Genomic DNA, 19,214 nt, shown 5'->3' with positions numbered 1-19,214 from the left:
ACCAAGACACCCGGTTTGGGCTACCTGGTTACGCCCCCTCCAGATCCGCTTCCCGCCCTTCGTGATCTTCGTCCAATCACCTGCCTCCGAGTGTTTCTTGGTCCCCGCCCCCTCGATCCCCGCCTTCCTGAAGTCCCGCCCCTTCCCTTAAACCCGATGTTCTCACTGGACGCGGAGGCGCTCCTCTGAAAGAAGGCAAGGAGGGGCGTGTGCACAGAAGGGAGGGGCCCGAGAAGACAAGGGGTGGGGGATGCCGGGAGAGGGGCGGGGACAAGGGTTGTCAATCCGATCTCGCGAGAGAGGACGGAAGCCTGTGGGAGCCCGTGGCCTTTAAAGTGCCGTTCAGCCCTTTCCTCCAAGGGTAGTTTGTAAACACGGCCGAGCTCGGGTCTTGCCGGCGACCGAGAGGAGCATGAATTAGTGACCGAGGCCGGTGAGTAGCGGTGGGCAGAGGGCCGCAGGGCTGCAGCCTGGAGGGATACGGAGAAAGCAGGCGCTAACATGGCGACGTCGCTCACCCCAGTCCCCACCCCCCCCGCTTCCCATCACCTCGGGCGCTCCTGCCTCGGTGCCTAGCCCTCCGGGCAGTTTATGGTGCTGCCCCCTCCGCGGCCGTACAGCGTCGGCTGCCTGGGCACGACCGGCGCGGCCGGCCCGTTAGGTAACCGCTCTTCCTCGGCCGGGCCCCTCCCCGCTCGCGCGCTTTCCTAAGGCGGAGGAAAAAGGGATAACGGCTCCTAGACCCCTCCCCCCCGATTTATCTCCTTCCGTCAGCCCAGGTCCGAGACGCTCGGGTTTCAGGGAGACCGACCTCCTTCAGACCTTGGAGCGGGAGGAGGGCTGGCTCGGTCTCCCAACCCCGGACCCGGAGGCTGGGGACTGTGGATGCGATGCTGGCGGGGATGCAGCTGAGGGAGGCGCGGCTGAAGCAGGGTCAGGGTGCCGTGCTGCGGGAGAAGGGGATAGGACAAATGGAACGAGGAATCCTGGAGTTGAAAGTCAGCCTTTTCTGCCCGTTCTGCCCCCTCCCACTCCCGCCACCCCCCTCCCCCACTTCTTCCCGGCGGGGCGGGGCCGAGGTGTGGGTGCGTATTGATTATTGTTTTAACCCCCCTCCCCACCCCCCACATTTCACCTCCCTGGATGGACTGCGGAGCTTCTGTTGGGAAATAACCTGTGTTTTGTATTGATGCCCCAGGAACCAGAACCGAGTGTGTGTGTGTGTGTGTTCTGTATTCGCTCGTTGAACCTACACTGGAAGGAGGGAGAGGGTGGAGGAGCTGGGGACTATTTGTGTGCCCTTATGTAGTATGAAATTGTCCTCGTTTAAAACTAGTGAAGCCAAGAGTAACACTAAAGTGCATATGATGGAGTAAAAGGGATTACTCCTGATGGGTTTTAGGCCTTTTGACTAATCCTTAAATTATAATGTGAAAGCTACAATTTCTTGGGAATTTTAAATCATGGAAACGGTAACAATGCATGAATTTAATATATATATTTGAAACGAGAGCAAAAACTCTTCCTCTGAGCATATGTTGCCCTATTTGAAGAAATTCATAATCACTGGCATGGTCAGTAATAGCTTTTCTAGGCATAATATTTAACCATGTATCCTTGGCCTTTTGTACCAAAGCTCTGAAGGTGAGAAGCTTGTTAAAAAATCAATCCTATAGGGTTAAGTGCCCTGAAAGACACCTACTGTAGCAATTATATCTCTTAATTAAATTGTTACACTGACTGAGGAACCCATTGCAAACATATTTTTTTTTTCAAAAATTGCAAGGAACACTGATGTAAAGTATGTTAAAAAATAGAGGATCAAGAAACAGAGTCAAGAAAGTTCATGCATCTTCAAGGCCACCAATTGAATTGTAATTAATAGTCCTAGTCTTTGTAATTATGAGAATCTTCCAAATTTATGGTGTGTATGTTGCTTTTCCAAAACATGTTTAAGCTTGCTTCTAGAAAATGCTACTGCCATTGAGTTTTTATTTAAAATACAATATTGTGATAATTTCAAATTTAGGTGTTTGTATTTACTGACAAGTAAGGAAGGAGTTTTTAGAAAGAGACTTTTGCATGTGTGTTTTTAAGTTATATAAACATGCATTCCAGAAATTCCTGCACTTACTTTTTTACTTGGGAGTATTGATTTCATGTGTTGTTGTTTTTTTTTAATATATTTTTATTGATTTTAGAGAGGAAGAGGGAGATAGAAACATCAATGATGAGAGCGAACCATTGATCGGCTTCTCCTGCACGCCTCCTACTGGGGATCAAACCTGCAAACAGGGCATGTGCCCTGATTTGGAATCTAACCGTGACCTCCTGGTTCATAGGTCATTACTCAACCACTGAACCACACCAACTGGGCTGTTTCATGTATTTAAACTAAGATAATAGTAGAAATGGTTATTTTGTCAGCTCTTTAATATTTTGCAGGGATACTTTCTATTAGTATTATGCTACAGGATTTAGAAGCTATATGAATATTAAAAAGTTGTATGATATGCATGAAAGCCTACTACTTAAAACTAGCATGCCCTAGCTGGTTTGTCTCAGTGGATAGAAAGTCAGCCTGCAGACCGAAGGGTCCCAGGTTTGATTCCAGTCAAGGGCACATGCCTGGGTTGCGTGCTTGATCTCCAGTAGGTAGCTTACAGGAGGCAGTCAATGATCCTCTCTCATCACTGATGTTTCTCTCTTCCCTCTCTAAAATCAATAAAAATATATTTTAAAGTAATAAAATAAATTAAAACACTAGCATTAACTCTTAAGAAATCATCTACATTTTTTTCTACCTACATTTTTGTATTTTGAAAAAGTTGTATTTCAATGATTTTTATGTTCTCTGCTGGTATGTTAAATTGTTAGATCAAGTATGTGGATCTCACTGTGTCACTGAGGGCAAATAATAGAATCTCTCATTTAAGAACCAGTGGATAACAAAAAGTGGATATGCAACTAATCCTTATAAAAATCAATACTTGTTATGCTATTCTCTATAACTAAACTGTACTGTACAAAATCCCCAAATTTTCCTTGTTGTAGTTAGTTTAACATAGTATTTCTGTATTTAACCTATACTCACCCCTATTCTTTTTTTTTATTTTATTATTTTTTTTTTTTTTTTACAGAGAGGAAGGGAGAGGGATAGAGAGCTAGAAACATCGATGAGAGAGGAACATCCACCAGCTGCCTCTTGCACACCCCCTACAGGGGATGTGCCCAATGTACATGCCCTTGACAGGAATCGAACCTGGGACCTTTCAGTCCACAGACCAATGCTCTATCCACTGAGCCAAACTGGTTTCAGCTCACCCCTATTCTTTGAGGCTAAGAAATTATCTAAAAAGCTGTATGTTCTCTTAATGTTTTTAATAATGAGGTAGTAGTGACAGTATTTACCTATTTCTATCTAGGGGTAAACCCCATAAAACATTTTATTTTATTTTTGTTCTGATTCTTAAGCTCAGGATTAAAAAGTATAGCCCTCATGGGTTTGGCTCAGTAAATAGAACTTCAGCCTTCAGACTCAAGGGTCTCAGGTTCGGTTCCAGTCAAGGGCATGTATCTGGGTTGTGGGCACATCCCCAACAGGGGGTGTGTAGGAGGCAGCTGATCCATGTCTCTCTCTCATCAATGTTTCTAACTCTCTCCCTCTCCCTTCCTCTCTGTAAAAAATCAAAATATATATTTTTAAAAATATATATAGTTTCATAGAAATTTAAGGGAGTTTGTGGATTTTTAAAGTCGGCAATAATTGGAATTATTTACGTATATTATTATAAATATATATCATATAATTATATATACTATTTTCATTTATTCTTTTTAACAACCTTAAAACTTGTCTTTATTTACATTTTTAAGTAAATTTAGTGGTGCTGTTTTTTTCCTTGGCATTTTGCAGTGGAAATAAAGTGATTAAAAACTTTTTGTAACAAGAAAGAATGTAAATAAGTAGAATATTTTTGTGGCAAGGCCTTGTCACCCATGTCTGTATTCTGTATCTTAAAAATATTGGTCTCAACCATTTTTCTGTCTTGGTATCTAAGAAATAGAAAACACTCTCAATACTAGTAGTAGGTTATTACCACAGAGATTCTCAATAAGATTAATGGGGAAAGACAGGGTGGGAATGATAATAATTAGCAAAAACCATTTGGCAAAATACCAAGTGCACTTGGGCTATTTTGGTAGTATATGGTTACCTTAATATATAATTAATTAAATTTATAAATATGTTCCCTAAATGTTCTTTAGTTCATCTAACTGAACCTAAACCTTTGCTTTTTCAGTTTTATAGCTTGGTGGTTTTTTTAATTATACTGTTTGGACTAGTGTGTTTTATTTATTGAACATTTGTTAGAATAGTGTTACCAGAAATCAACTCCAGTTTTGCCCTATTAACAAATAATCATTTTCATTTTATTTTTTTTTGTTAATCCTCAGCTGAGGATATTTTTCCCATTGATTTTATTTTTATTTTTAGAGAGAGTGGAAGAGAGAGGGCAAGGAGGAAGGGAGAAGGAGGTCGAGAAAGAGAGAAAGGGAAAGACATAAGCATAGATGTGAGACAAACGAATGGATTGGTTGCCTCCCTCACTGCACCAGAGTTGGAGATTGAACCTGCAACCAAAGTATGTGTCCTTGACCAGGAATCAAACCCTTGACCCTTCAGTGGTTCTCCTGCCAGTGCTCTAACAACTGACCCACACCAGCCAGGGCTTTTTTCATTATTTTTGTTGCCTTCTAATTTGTGCATGTATGTTATGGTTTTTACAGAATTATGATACAGAATTTTGTTTTACTTTTTATATCATTAACATTTCCCCCATATTATCTACTGGTAAATTTTATAATATGTAATGATTACATGACATTTACCAAATGACAGTTAAAATGTCCTCAATTTTAAATGCCCAATAAGAAAATAATTATCTTCACTTTTTGCCTACTCTAATAGTGAATTGAGCATCTCTGTGCAGGTACTTATTTTGAATTGCTTCCATTGTTTACTGTTCTCAAATGAGATGACTAGGTCAGAGGATATTGTTTCTCCAGTTGCTAATTTTTTGCTTTCCCAAACATTTGAATAAATTTACACCATCAGAATATGAATGCATCAATTTTGTTATAATTTCACTAACTTTATAGTTGTGCTTATTAACAAAGAATTAATTAGGAATTATTAGTGGGAATAAGTTTCATTATTTAGCAGTTTGATTTAGTTGACCATATCAATCTCTAGTTATTTGTCTACCAGTGCTGGAACAGATATATTCCATATTTTCTATCATTTCACTGACTTTTTCTTAAAGATTACTAAAATTTTGACAGTCTAATAATAATAACTCTTAAATTTTATGCAGTTTTACATAGATTATATGTGGCATGTCTTATGCTAGTTTGTTTTAATATAATACTTTATAAACTATAGATTTATGAGCTGTTAAAATTCATAATGAATTTCTGTATAGCTAACCTTTGAAATAAAGAATATGCATATTATATAGCCAAATTGAGTTATTGCTTCCTCCATATCATTTTCTGGTACATAATAAGCATGTAATCAATGTTTTAGGGAAGTTATTAGGAGCCAGGTTGTCATGGTTCTACTACTTATTATCTATGTCACCTTGAGCAAATAATTTCCCTGTGCCTGATTCCTTATCCTTAAGAATAACAATATATAACTTCTAGCTTGTTGTGATAGTTGAAATAATTAACATATATACAATGTTTGAAACACTGTCAGAAACTTAATGAGTGTTCAGTATGTGGTGTGGTAATTATTATTGTTAAAGTTCATGCAAAAATAATAATCTATCACAGCCCCTCCTGGCATATGTGTGGTGTGACTTGAAGGCAGACATCAACCATCTATTTGGTAGCTTTGGCAATATAGTTGGTTTCCCCAGGAATTTATAATTTGTGGTAGAATTTATCACTTTAGAATGTTTGTAAATCCATGCTAGAAGATATATCATCTTTTTTGTCTCATATATGCTACTTCACCCCAAATCAGGCTTTTCTATATCAAACACATGCAATATAGCATATTTTGTGATAATGGAATTATTTATGATTTCCATAAAATCCAATTCTTATTTTTTTCTGTTCTATCAATCCCACTTATACACATTTCAGAGAGACCTTCCATTTCTTCCCCACTATAGTGGAAGAGATGATTAAAGTACCACATTTCTAATGTTCATTTGAATTCCTTACAACTTTTCAACTAATACAACTACATCATTAGTTCTTAACCAGTGTTGAAAGTCTCTGATGTCTTTTATCATTTTTAAGGAAGGTTTTTAATGATTGTTGAAATATATGTGTTTAATTGATGGTAATAACTCACTTCCTTGAATTTTGACATACTTTGAGAGGAGTTGAGAGAGGTGAGCTTACCAGTGTTGTAATGGGAATTGTACATAATTCATATCCTCTCTTATTTGTGGCTTCTTCATACTGAGAAATTATTTATGTACTTTTAATAGCAATGACAACTGTGAATTGTTGTAATACTTGGTGAGATATGAATTTGTTTTCTTTTTACTTTTACAAAAGACAGATTTTTAGTAAGAAAACAAAAACAATGATAGATAAGTACATTTTATACATCTACCTTGAACAAAAATAATTCATTGGACATTATTTTATATTATTTTACACTAGTGCCCCAGTGCACAGATTTGTGCACATTGAAATGAAATTAATAAAAGGTGGCCAGCAGGGCAGGACTGGGTGAGATGGGCTGGACATGCCCTGGAGCCAACCTCCTGAAATCCCTCCACAGCATCTGTGGAGTGAGCAGGTTCCCTCTGGCAGGTGAGGTCCCTCCACCTGGCCTGTGGGGATCGGGCTGAAACTGGCTCTCTGGCATCCCCCAAGGGGTCCTGAATTGTGAGAGGGCAGTTCTTGGGTGACACACCCTGGAATTGCGCCGGGCCCCTTCTCTCTGGTTTTGAGGTTAGTCACCTGAGAACCACCACTGCCAAGTTACCACAGCTTAGCAGCTCCTGCATTGAGCATCTGCCCCCTGGTGGTTAGTGAGCATCATACCTACCGGCCAAACAGACAGTTGGATGGTTGTTTAGCCCAGTGTTTTTCAACCTTTTTTGGGCAAAGGCACACTTGTTTCATGAAAAAAATCACGAGGCACACCACCATTAGAAAATGTTAAAAAATTTAACTCTGTGCCTATATTGACTATATATAAAGTAATTCTCTTGAATAGGAATCAAATAAACACAAAGAAAGTATTTTATAATTACTTTATTATGAAATATTAAGTAAACAAAATAGTGAAAAATTATAAAATTCTTGTCTTGTCTGCACCTACGGCACACCAGGGTGCTGCGGAACAGCGGTTGAAAAACGCTGGTTTAGCCATATGTGTGTGTATATATATGTATATGTATATATATAGATAGATAGATAGATAGATAACAGATACAATTACCAAATCTAAAATGTTACTAGTAAAAACTTGGATTAGCACTGTTCATGTTCATAACCATTAGTCTGTAAGTTCTTTGTATTTATATATTTCTAATGAGCTGTTGTAATTTTAAACTATAAAACAAAAACTTGTTTGCCTTACCTTACCTAGTGATTAGAGGTCTGTGAATAATCAAAACTCACTTTAAAAATGAAATTTAAATTAGACTTATGATTTTTATTAAAGAATATTTTGAGATATGGGGCTGACATCATTTCAGATATTAATAATGTACTTTCATGAATACAATATTGAGAAAATCTGTGATACTCTTTATTTGTCCCATTAACTTTGAGGAATTTCATCAAAACTTTAGTATACTCCTAGGGGTTGTGGTATGTGTGAAGGAAATCTGTCATGTCTGCTGTGATTGGGGAAAAAACTAAAAACTGCTGCTTTCCTGTTAAAGCTGGGCTTATATTTTTCTTACATCTCAGGACTTTGATTTAACTACATTGATGAACTAAATGTCATGTACCAAATAACGTTTGGGTTAGAGGTTAATGTAAAAATCTTCTAAAAGTTAAGTCTTGTTTCACATGTAGGTCTCATTTTCTAGCTTTAAAAATAAAGAAGGCAGTAAGTGTAAGGTTGATCAAGCATTAGGAAAATGTACACTTAAAGTCAAAATAAAATGCAGTGAAACTTCTAATAAACTTACTGGTTACTTTATGAGCATCATACACTGTACTGTGTATTTGACATAAATTTCACTTATTCAGGCAACCCTGAAACTGGTATATTATTTCTTACTAGAGAGGATTGCAGTGAAATCATACTATTTAAAATTTTCCTAATAATAGAAATATTGAAAAGGGAATGAAGTCCTTCCAGCTCATAGCTGCAGGTTTTCAAACTCTTAAAATTTGTTATTTTGTTGTTTCCAAAGTGAACTCTAGGATTAATTCATGCATTTTTGTGATGCTTGACTAAGATAGCCTATATAATAAAAGCCTAATATGCTAAGTGTCTGGTTGTGCAGTCTTCTGTTCAACCAATCAAAGTATAGTATGCTAAGGATATGCTAAGGCTGCTCAACCACTCGCTATTATGTGCACTGGCCACCAGGGGGCAAACAGTCAACCATTGACCAGTAGCTATGACAGGCACTGACTACCAGGGGGCAGATGCTTTGACTGGTTAGCTTGCTGCTGGAGTCCAGCCAATCAGGACTGAGTAAGATGGGCCAGACATGCCCTGGAGCCCTCCTGTGGTCCCTCCCCTGCTGGCTAACCTCCTGTATTCCTCCCCAGCCCCAGTTGTGCACCTATGGGGTCCCTTAGCCTGGCCTGTGCCCTCTCACAATCTGGGACCACTTGGGGGGATGTTGGAGAGCTGGTTTCAGTTCGATCCCGCAGGCCAGGGCGAGGGACCCCACTGGTGTGAATTCATGCACTGGGCCTCTAGTAAGGAAATAATAGCACAGAGAAAATTCTGCAAGATGCTGATGCCCTTGAAGCCTTGGGATACAAAGCTTATCCTCCTGGGCACCTTAGCTTTGGGTCTTACAAAGCCAAAATCAATATGTTGGCAGAGCTGTGTTTCTTTTTTGGAGTCTCTGGGGAAGAATTCACTTCCAGTTTCATTCAGATTGTTGGCTGAATGCAGTTGTAGGACTGAGGTCCTTCCAATCTTGCTGACTGCCAGCCAGGGCTGGTCTTTGCTGCCCCCCTTCAGTAATGGCAGGTCAGGTCTCTTCCACACTTATACTCTGTGACTGCGGCTGCGGTGCTGAATCACTGATTCCAGAGGGAGGAAGTTCTCTGTTCACGTAATTAGATTGGGCCCCCTGGATAACCCAGGTAATCTTACTTTAGGATCTGTAATCTTTTTACATCCCCAAAGTCCATTTTGCCTTGTAACATAACCTATTCACAGGTTCCAGGAATTTAGGTGTGTGCATCTTTGGGGGACCATTCTACCTACTATACTCATATGCACCTGAAAAGAATTTGATTTAGCTGAAACCGGTTTGGCTCAGTGGATAGAGCTTTGGTCTGCGGACTAAAAGGTCCCAGGTTTGATTCAGGTCAAGGGCATGTACTTGGTTGCAGGCATATCCTCATTAGGGGGTGTGCAAGAGGCAGCTGATCGATGATTCTCTCTCATCGATGTTTCTAAATCTCTATCCCTCTCTCTTCCTCTGTCTGTAAAAAATCAATAAAATATATATATTAAAAGAAGTTGATTTGAAAAGTTGAGGAAAGTATAATTTCTAGCCTTTCTAGATATTGATACCACTATTTTGTAAGTATCCATTTTCCAGGGTGATTGATACTGTTATTGATTTTAAAAACAAACTTGACTCTCCATGCTGATAGCACTCCTGCAAACATTGTGAAGTTCCTAACACCTGTCAATACTTTCTGTACGTGTGGCAAGCATCAGCCCTACAAAGTCATACAGTACAAGAAGGGCAAAAATTCTCCGTACGTGCAGGGAAAGTGGCATTATGACGAAGCAGAGTGGCTGAGGTGGGCAGATTAAGCCAGTTTTCCGCAAAAAGGCTGAAACTACAAAGAAGATTGTGTTGAGGCTTGAATGAGTTGAGCCTGCCTGCAGATCTAAGAGAATGCTGCCTATTAAGATATGTATATATTTTGGGAAAGTAAGAGCCACATGATCAAAGTTGCATGTTTTGTTTTATTATGTAACAATAAAATCTTGATATGTTCACTTAAAAAAACTTGAATTCATATTTTTAAGAATATTTTTATTGACTTCAGAGAGGAAAGGAAAGAGGCAGAGAGATAGAAACATCAATGATGAGAAAGAACATTGACTGGCTGCCTCCTGCAGGCCCGGCATGTGCCCTTACTAGGAATTGAATGAACCATGACCTCGACTCTCAACCACTGCACCTTGACAGCCTGGCAACAGTTGGAAACTTTTGATGTTCCTTTTCCTTTTTCTATTGAAGTTTTATTTAATTTGCACTTCTCTAACAATTTTACTTGAATCCAGAGTATTTTAATATTTTAAAATAATTATTAATCACCTATTTTCTCCGCAACAAGTATAAATTAAATTTTTCAAAGTTTCTTACTGATTTCCCCTTTGTTTTGTTCTCTTGGAGCTCTCTGTCAGGACAATTCATTTTTGGAGAATATTGTGCGAATGGAAATCATTAAATGAGAGTGTTTTTTATTGTTACAGTCATTACACTATGCAATATATCTGAATTCAGAACATTCCTAAATATAGGGCAAAACAGCATTCTAAAAGCCATGCTTTGTGGGTTTTGTTTGTTTGTGTTTTTGTTTTTGTTTTTCTTAAATTTGATTGATTTTTTAGAGAGGAAGGGAGAGAGAGATATTTAGAAACATTGTTGAGAGAGAAACACCTATCAGCTTCCTCCTGCACACCCGCTACTGGGTTGTGCCCTCAACCAAGGTACATGCCCTTGATTGGGATAAAACCGGGACCCTTCAGTCCGTAGGCCAACACTCTATCCACTGAGCCAAACTGGTCAGGGGAAGCCATGCTTTGTTTTAACAAAAATATTTGTAAGACAGGAAAAGACTCAAGTCTGAGATTTAATTAATGGAAGCTTTAAGACATCTTAAATTATCTTTTGTTTCCTGGGGGATTTTACAACCTGGGCAATATATTGTAATAAGATTTTATGTTAGAGAGAGATGGGTTTCTTTTGCAATGTGGAAGACTGAGGACTTAAGGAAAGTAGGCAGATCATTTTTAGGAAAGCAAACATAGGGAAGTTGAAGATATTGGAATTGATTTTCTTAAAACTTGTTCAGATTTCTTTTGGAAAGTCTTATATACACTATTTGAACACTGCTGCTTGGAGAAAATGTCTCCCTTTTGCCTAGTTCCCATCCTCTCACAAGGTCAGAAGCCAACTTCTCTCTTCCAACCAAGATTGCCTTTGAGTATTTTAGACTCCTCTGAGTCCATGTCCAAGAAAATTCCTTTCTCATACTACCTCTTATGCCCTATTTCCTGGCGCAGTATCTACCTTTTTCCAGTACTTGCCTTGCCATTAGCACTGTTTATCCCCTTCAGCAGAGATCCTACCCCTTACCCACAGGTTAGTTATATTCAAATATAAAAAGTACATACACAGTAGTCAGGATAGAGTAGAAACAAGAGTCTTCTGGTATTTGCATAAGTTTTAAACATACCATATTAACGCCATTTCAGCCAACTTTATTCAAAGTAAAAGTGCAACCCTTCTTTCCAACATTCTGTACAATAAGGAAATCTCTGAAGTTCATACATGACCTAATAATGGGAGAGGAAAGTCTACTTTCCCTTTTAACATCTTGCTTCTGAGTTCATTGCCTTTCCCTAGTGCATTTTGTAACTAAGCTTTCTGCCAAGTTCTTACCCAATCTCACCTTGGGCACTCCCTTGCTTACATAATGGTCCTGTATAATTCTGTGTTTTGTGGACTGCTTGGATGAGTTTATCCTCCTAAAATACAACTATATAGATTGTTTCTTTACTCTGGCTTTGTTACTGGGGCCCTCAGATTTCCCCCTCTGTCACCTACAGATTGTCCTTGCATATTTAGAGTAGTCCTTGTGGACATTGGTCTTGTTCCTTGATCACTGGCAGGACTTGCTGCTTTTGAAAGCTCTCTTCAGTAGACTGCTAAGGCAGCTCTACAGGCATCCAGCCATCTCACATTTTAGAATGAAATGAATGAAACAACTAATTGCCCACTAATATTCACTCTTTCTTTTTCCTTATTAGCTTAGCATATGGTGAAATAAAAATTAAAAAAATGCATTTCCCAGATTTCCTGCTAGCTGTGGCCATGTGACTTAAATTCTAGCCTATGGAAGGTAAATAGAAGTTTCCTGTGAGATTTCTAAAAAATTTCCCTAAAGGGAAGCTATTGCTTATCTCCTTATTCTCCTTCTTCTTGTCTGATCAAAAGATGTAATGACTCTACCTTCAGCAGTTACATGTTAAGGGTGGCAAAACAACAAAAAAGCAAGAGCCTAGACCAGTGGTCGGCAAACACATTAGTCAACAGAGCCACATACCAACAGTACAATGATTGAAATTCTTTTGAGAGCCGAAAACCGACTTCTGCACATGGGCCACAAAGTTTCAATTGCACTGTATGTGCGCACCCGCACGTGGTATTTTGTGGAAGAGCCACACTCAATAGGCCAAAGAGCCGCATGTGGCTCGCAAGCCACAGTTTGCTGACAACTGGCCTAGACTAATGATCACAGTTCTGAACTGCCTGTGTTTATATGAGAGAAATAAACTTCAGAATCTTTTAGGCCATTGTTATTTTGAGTTTTCTGTCACTCACAGCTGAACCTAATTTTGATTCAGGTATACAAAAGTCAAGCTGTTTCCAAATAAGAATCACATAAACTAAGTCCCATAGATGTTTCTTCTGTCAGTGTTGGTAGCACTGACAGAAGAAACACTATAATCTGAACTAACAATTTTGATGCTCAGATTTAGCACTGCCATTTCACCTGTTGTCTATGACTACCTCTCCCTTCTATTATGGTAAAACTAGAGGCCCGGTGCACAAATTCATACATGGGTGGGGTCCAGTCAGCCTGCCTTGATGGGGATCATCGGGCCTGGCTGCCCAGGGGGAGGGGATGCAGGAGGTTGGCATATTAGCCTTTTATTAGATAGGATAGGATGCTTCATTTTTCTCCTTTCACCAAGATTCCCCTGCGGTACTTCTATCCTTAAAACTTAATACTCTCCTAAATGGCAGTATACCTGGAGTTATGGAGGCCACAAGATAAATATCTTCCTGGAGCATTGAAGACTTTGGAGGGAATCCTAATTTTTATATAAAAGTAATAGCATGGAAGGCAAAATTCACATGCATTTTAAAATATAAAATAAAATTCACATTTAAAAATATAGTGGATGGAGTTGAACTGGATGAGCCATTTTCTTTAGATCTCACAGAGTAATGAGTTTACTCTTTTCTGCCTCTTAGAAGGAAACCTGAGAAGCACTGCTTACCTGCCTAGAACTGGGAGATTCCTGGCAGCAGAGTGACTAAAGCTCATGGCCCACCAACTAGAAAGGTAAGAGATTTTAAGCTTTTAATGTAAAAGTATCTTTTTATTTTGTGATTGTCTCTCAAATATTACTGAATTCAATAGATATCTCCAGATGGTAGTCTTCAGAATGCTGGTGTTCTACTATATTGATATAAATATTCTAGTAATTAAATAGTAATTAAAAAATTCTGAAGTTCAGCAAATTTGAAAGTGTCCTTTTGGAGCTACTATGCATAGTAGCACACTGTATACTTACATTGAAGTGTTTAATTTTGTTTAACCCAGAGGTTCTTAAACCTTTCTGATTAGGGAGTCTTCTATATAGTACACTGGTCCTAATATGAAAGTTCCAATTCTCCTAGGATTTCAAAAGGATAGTAACAGGAGTTAATCCCTGACACATTTTCTACATTTCAAAAATATTTCACCCACTTTAAGACAGTACCGCTAACTAAAATGTCAAAGCTATTTGCTTTTGGCTTGAGTTTAGTACCATGATTATTTCATGCTGATCAGAAACATTTAATAGGAAGTTATATATTCAAACATTTACCTTTATTAAATATCTCTGTCGCAGCCGCAGTGTGCTGATGTTAAAAGATACAAAGTACAATGAGTTCTGGTCTCAAGCCATTTATAATTTGGGGATGTAGCTTCTAAAAATGGAAAGAAAATACTGATTTAATAAATGTGGCCCAACAAATGTGGCCTGGTGATAGTCTTTGTCAGATATATCAAGATACACAAGAAAACTGACATATTTTGTTGTATCTGAATCTGAAGATTCAGATCAAAAGAAAAACTGTATGTAAATGTACATTTGCTCTAATTTTGATAAAAAACTTAGAAAATAATTTAAATGTACATATGTATTTGAAAAAGTAAAATATTTTCAACAGGTATAAGGAGAAAAGGATGGCAACACTCGGTAATTTTTTCTTATACACTGATACCTACATTAAATAATTTTGAGCTACCTGCCCCACTTACATGTTGGTTAGAACTATTTCCATAAAATGTAAATTCCATGAGGACAGGTACTGTGTCTATATCATTGTACTCTGGAATCTAGCACACTTCCTACCCTTCTGCACCTACTCAATAAATATTTAATCACTAAATGACTAAATAAATTAGAGATCTGAATTTCAGGTTGTGGGTAGAGTGGATGGAAGAATATCAGAACCAATGTAAGGATATGAGGTTTTATCTTAAGAGCATTTTTTCATAAGCAGGTCCTTTTCTCTCACTTTGATTGGTGCTGCTTAACTTTAGACCATTATTCTCTTTGCTGAGGTTAGCAGTAGATTGTACTGGTTTTCTTTTGTATAGTATTGCCCTCTCTAATCATGGTACTAAACTAAACTTTATACTTACATTAGTGATCTTACCAGTGTGCCCCTTTTATTATCTAATTCACCTGCTTTAAATCTTTTCACTTTTTTACAGCAGGGTTAAGCAAGCTTTATCTTTAAAGGGCCACATAGAAAAAATGTAAGGCTTTGTGGGAACCACATATTGTCTCTGTAGTGTTGTGTTTGTTTGTTTTTTTAAATTTACTTATTAATATTTAGAGAGAGAGGAAAGGGGTAGAGAGAAACATCAGTTTATTGTTCCACTTTTTTATGCATTCATTTGGTTGCTTCTTGTGTATGTCCTGACCAGAGATCGAACCCACAGCCTTCGTGTATTAGGACGATGCTCTAACCAACTGAGCTCCCTGGTAAGGGCTCTGTAGCTTATTTTTCTTCCCTCTCCCACTCCCTACCCCCCCCCCCCCCAACCAATTAAAAATGTGAAAAACTTTCTTAGCTGAACATTTTGGCACAGGGCCCTAGTTTATAACCTCACAGTGGAGGTGGGGTGGGGAGATAAGTATAGATTTGAACTCCTTGCCAAGGCGTTAAAGGCCCTTCAAGTTGTGTTCCCTCTCTCATTACCGCTCTTCCCTTCAACCTATGTTTCTATATTTCAGCCATCAGAAGTCCTTAGAGATCCTTCAGTGTATTCTGCTTTATTGTGCTTTCTACATGGTGTTTCCTCTGCCAAAGCATCATCTCTAACTGGCTGATGCCTCTTTCATTGAGAAGACTAAGTGCAGACATTGTTTCCTTCAGTAGTCTTCCCAAACTCTTTTGCTAGGTACTGTCTTAGTTAGGGGATAGAAAATCAGATAAATTCAGGTTAAAAAAGTAAAAGGAGTTTCACACTCACGATAGAGAAGACTCTCTCATGACCCAATCATAAGCATAGTTAGGCATAACAGAAACTACATTACTTCATACTGACTGAACTGTTTCTCATATCATTTTCTACATCATTGTGGTCTATGATCAGTATGAACTTGACAGAAAATATCCACCAGTTTTGAGTATGATTTTGAATCTCTCGTGCCCACCTGTTTGGCTGATTATGTTTTTCTTTTATAAATTTCTTGAAGAGGTAATCTACTTGGCTTAACTTGACCAGGTGTCTCCTCTGGTTCACCTGAGCCAGGTATGTTAGGGGCAAGGATATATAGGATTATCCTTTACTATGCAATTTCTAAGGGCACTGTGGGTGCTGAGGAAGATGACTGCTCCAGTATACCCCTTATTTCCCCATGTTCCCTTAGTGTTTGTCTATATATATAAAAGCCTAAGTGACAGAAATACTGGAATGCCAGAATGACTGGTTCCTATGATGTGCAGACCACCAGAGGGCAGACAATCAACACTGGTGATCAGTGTGCTCTCACAGCCAACCTCAAGGAGCCAAAGAACCACATGTGGCTCGTGAGCCGCAGTTTGCCAACAATAGTCCTAAACCACATCAATCTTGACTCCAGGCTCAGAACGGTGGCTATTTACAGATTTTCTTACAAGAATCACCCATTGTTTTTGAGCAAGACATTCTTGACAACAAAATTATAGAAGCAAAATTATGAAAAATGAAGTTTTTCTTTCTGTAACATTGGCTTATTAAAATAAGTGTTTATAGTTATTTGCCTACTAGATGGAATTTCAGTGAATCCAAGATGAAATTGTATTAGAGTTTTAATGGACCACTGACCTGGATAGTTTCAGTAAGTTACTTGTCCTTAAGCTAATATCAAATAAGTAAGTAGTAAAATTATGGAAGTGAGAACTGCTTATATTGATCAAATACAATATGAGACAAATAGATTTTGATGAATTAGGCTGAGAACCTCACCACCATGAACTACATTTTAAAAAAATAAAAGACTTTTGAAATACTAGCTCTCATCTTTCTCATCAGTCTTCAAAAGTCAGGCTTTTCACCCTTTTAAGGGCTACTCTTTAATCACAGCCATAAAGGTCAAATGAAATGTTTCTCTTTTACTCTCTTTGTGGTAGAGTTTGATATATTAATATATAACTTTATATATATGTAAATGTTTAAGTCATTTACATGAGTGGTATTCATATTTAAGAAGTAGTACTGTAGTATAAAGATTCTTAATAGTGACTGGATTTTTAGATGACAGTAACAGTGTCATTATTTGAGTATTATTTTTTCTACAGTGTTTCAAGGACTGTTTAAGTACTATTAAGAGTGGGAAGCCACTTGGAGTTTTTTGTTTTGTTTTTCAGTATCCTTGCAATGAAAAAAAGGACGTGATAAGTTGTTCAACTTATGAAATTCAAGTTACGTGTGAATTCTGCCAGGTATGTATGCAATATTTGATATTTTTAGCCATTTTAATATTTTAGAGTATAATGTTTTTCATAGGTTGTTTCTAGATAAATATTTTGGTGTTTTTCCATTAATAAGAAAACACTTGTGTGTTATTTAGTTGAATATACTATTTTTAAAATTTTTTTCAAATATATTTTTATTGATTTCAAAGAGGAAGGAAGAGAGAGAGAGAGAGAGAGAGAGAAAGAGAAACATCAATGATGAGAATCATTGATTGGCTGCCTCCAGCACAACCCCACAACCCAGGCATGTGTCCTTGACTAGAATTAAACTTGGGACCCTTCATTCCTCAGGCCGATGCTCTATTCACCTAGCCAAACCAGCTCGGGCTGTTTTTAAATTATTAAATAGAGCATCTAAATTCATTTAACTATAGTAAACATAAACATATTTTAGGGTTTTGTTTTATTTTAAAATGATTACAAATAATAATGATCTCATGAGATAATCTGTAAAAAAGGGTTCAAATAGCAAATGGATGTGGGAAAAATATTCTAGGTGCTCCTTTATTCATTTCACTTGAACATGTGGATGTCTCTGAGAAGTAGGACCAAAAAAAAGTACTTTAGCATTTTCCAAATTTGTTTACATTTTTCTATAATAGCTATTGTCAATCCTACTGGAAATGCTTTGGGAAACATTGCTATGAAGAGATAACAAGCTCTTGTTATTGAAAAGGCCAGAATTTTTAGTTGCACCAAATACACTTGTTATATGTAATTTCTAGAAAGAATGCAAAACAAAAGCCTATAAGTTGATAGAAGGAATAATTAGAAACTTTAAGTCTAAATCTAAAAGTAGGAAATAATCTTGACTTAAAAATGTCTTTTTGTAGTTGTTTTGTTCAAATCAGGATCAAAAAGGTCACCATATTGCATTTGGTTAGTATGTTTATAAAACCTCTTTTAACCTAAAACATTTTCCTCTATTACATATTCTCTTTTGTTCCCTATGTTATTTACTTATCTATTGATGAGACCAGGTAGTTTGTCCTATAGAAATAAGCTAATTACAACCTGGTAGTGTTGATCAACGTGTTTTTTTATCACTTATATTTCCTATAGCTGTATCTACAGAGGCTTAATTACATTAAGTTTGACTTCTTTACCCCCACGCATACTTCATGTGTTTTCTATTACATCATATCCAGAAACATGTAAATTTTTTGTCCCACTTTTAGTGATGTTGATTTAAGACTGATCAGCAAGTTTAGGTGCTATCAGCCCAATTCAACCTTTGTAAAGTTCCCATCGCTTTTTTCAAAATGGCTTTATCAGACATTAATGATAGTTGCCTAGCTCCATTATTTTATTAGGGGTTAAAGTGGTGAATTTCTAGCTACAGTATTTCATGCTTTCTGCACTTTACTATTTAATAGGAAATAATTTAGCCTGATAGATCAGGGTTCCTACCTCCTTTTTTTTTTTTTATCCTCATTCAAGGATGTGTTTGACTTTAGAGAGAGAGGGAGAAGAGAGAGAAACATCCAGCTGTTGCCTCCCATACCCAACCCTGACCAGGGATCAAACCCACAACCTGTGCCCTTATGTGGAATCAGATCCCCATTCTTTTTGGTGTACAAATGGAGCCATCTTGGCAGGGGCCTTATCTTTTTCTTCTATAGTATAAAATCTGCATTGTTTACATACATTTGTCTACTCATAATAAGTTAGAAGAGAGGAGAAACCAAGATGGTGGCATAGGTAAATACCTAAACTGCAGCCTTGCACAACGATTTCAAAAATACAACTAAAAGACAAAACGGATATCATCCAGAACCACAGGAAAGCTGACTGACTAGAAATTCTACAACTAGAAGGAAAGAGAAAACCTCAAGAAAATCAGAGGAGCTGTAAAAGCCTGAGGTTCGGAGCCACGGGCACACGCACATGTGTACAGGGAAGATGGAGCCTGAGAGGACAAGGTGGATGAATGCCTGGCTTGTGTTCTCTAGCGGGAAGGAGATAAAAGCTCCAGACTGTGCTGAA

The 19,214-nt window shown here is 37.9% G+C and overlaps 1 protein-coding gene across 2 annotated transcripts in view; it reads left to right on the top strand.

Moving 5' to 3' along the window:
- The first annotated feature begins 257 nt into the window (after positions 1-257).
- ATF2 (activating transcription factor 2) overlaps positions 258-19,214 on the top strand; it is a 74,991-nt gene continuing 56,034 nt past the window's right edge. The window contains exons 1-3 of one of the 2 annotated variants that reach the window (XM_084892660.1): positions 258-433; positions 13,461-13,551; positions 17,121-17,195. Coding sequence is in view for 1 of the 2 variants with exons in the window: in XM_084892659.1 (XP_084748785.1) it covers positions 17,164-17,195 (32 nt within the window). In the remaining variant the exon portion in view is untranslated. The remainder of the gene's footprint in view (positions 434-13,460; positions 13,552-17,120; positions 17,196-19,214) is intronic. The other variant, XM_084892659.1, reaches the window with a different exon arrangement.

This window comes from Pipistrellus hanaki (genome assembly GCF_964339955.1).
Source record: "Pipistrellus hanaki genome assembly, chromosome: 8".
NCBI lineage: Eukaryota > Metazoa > Chordata > Mammalia > Chiroptera > Vespertilionidae > Pipistrellus > Pipistrellus hanaki.
The sequence above is the reverse complement of the archived record's forward strand: the minus strand, read 5'-3'. Positions and strand labels throughout refer to the sequence as shown.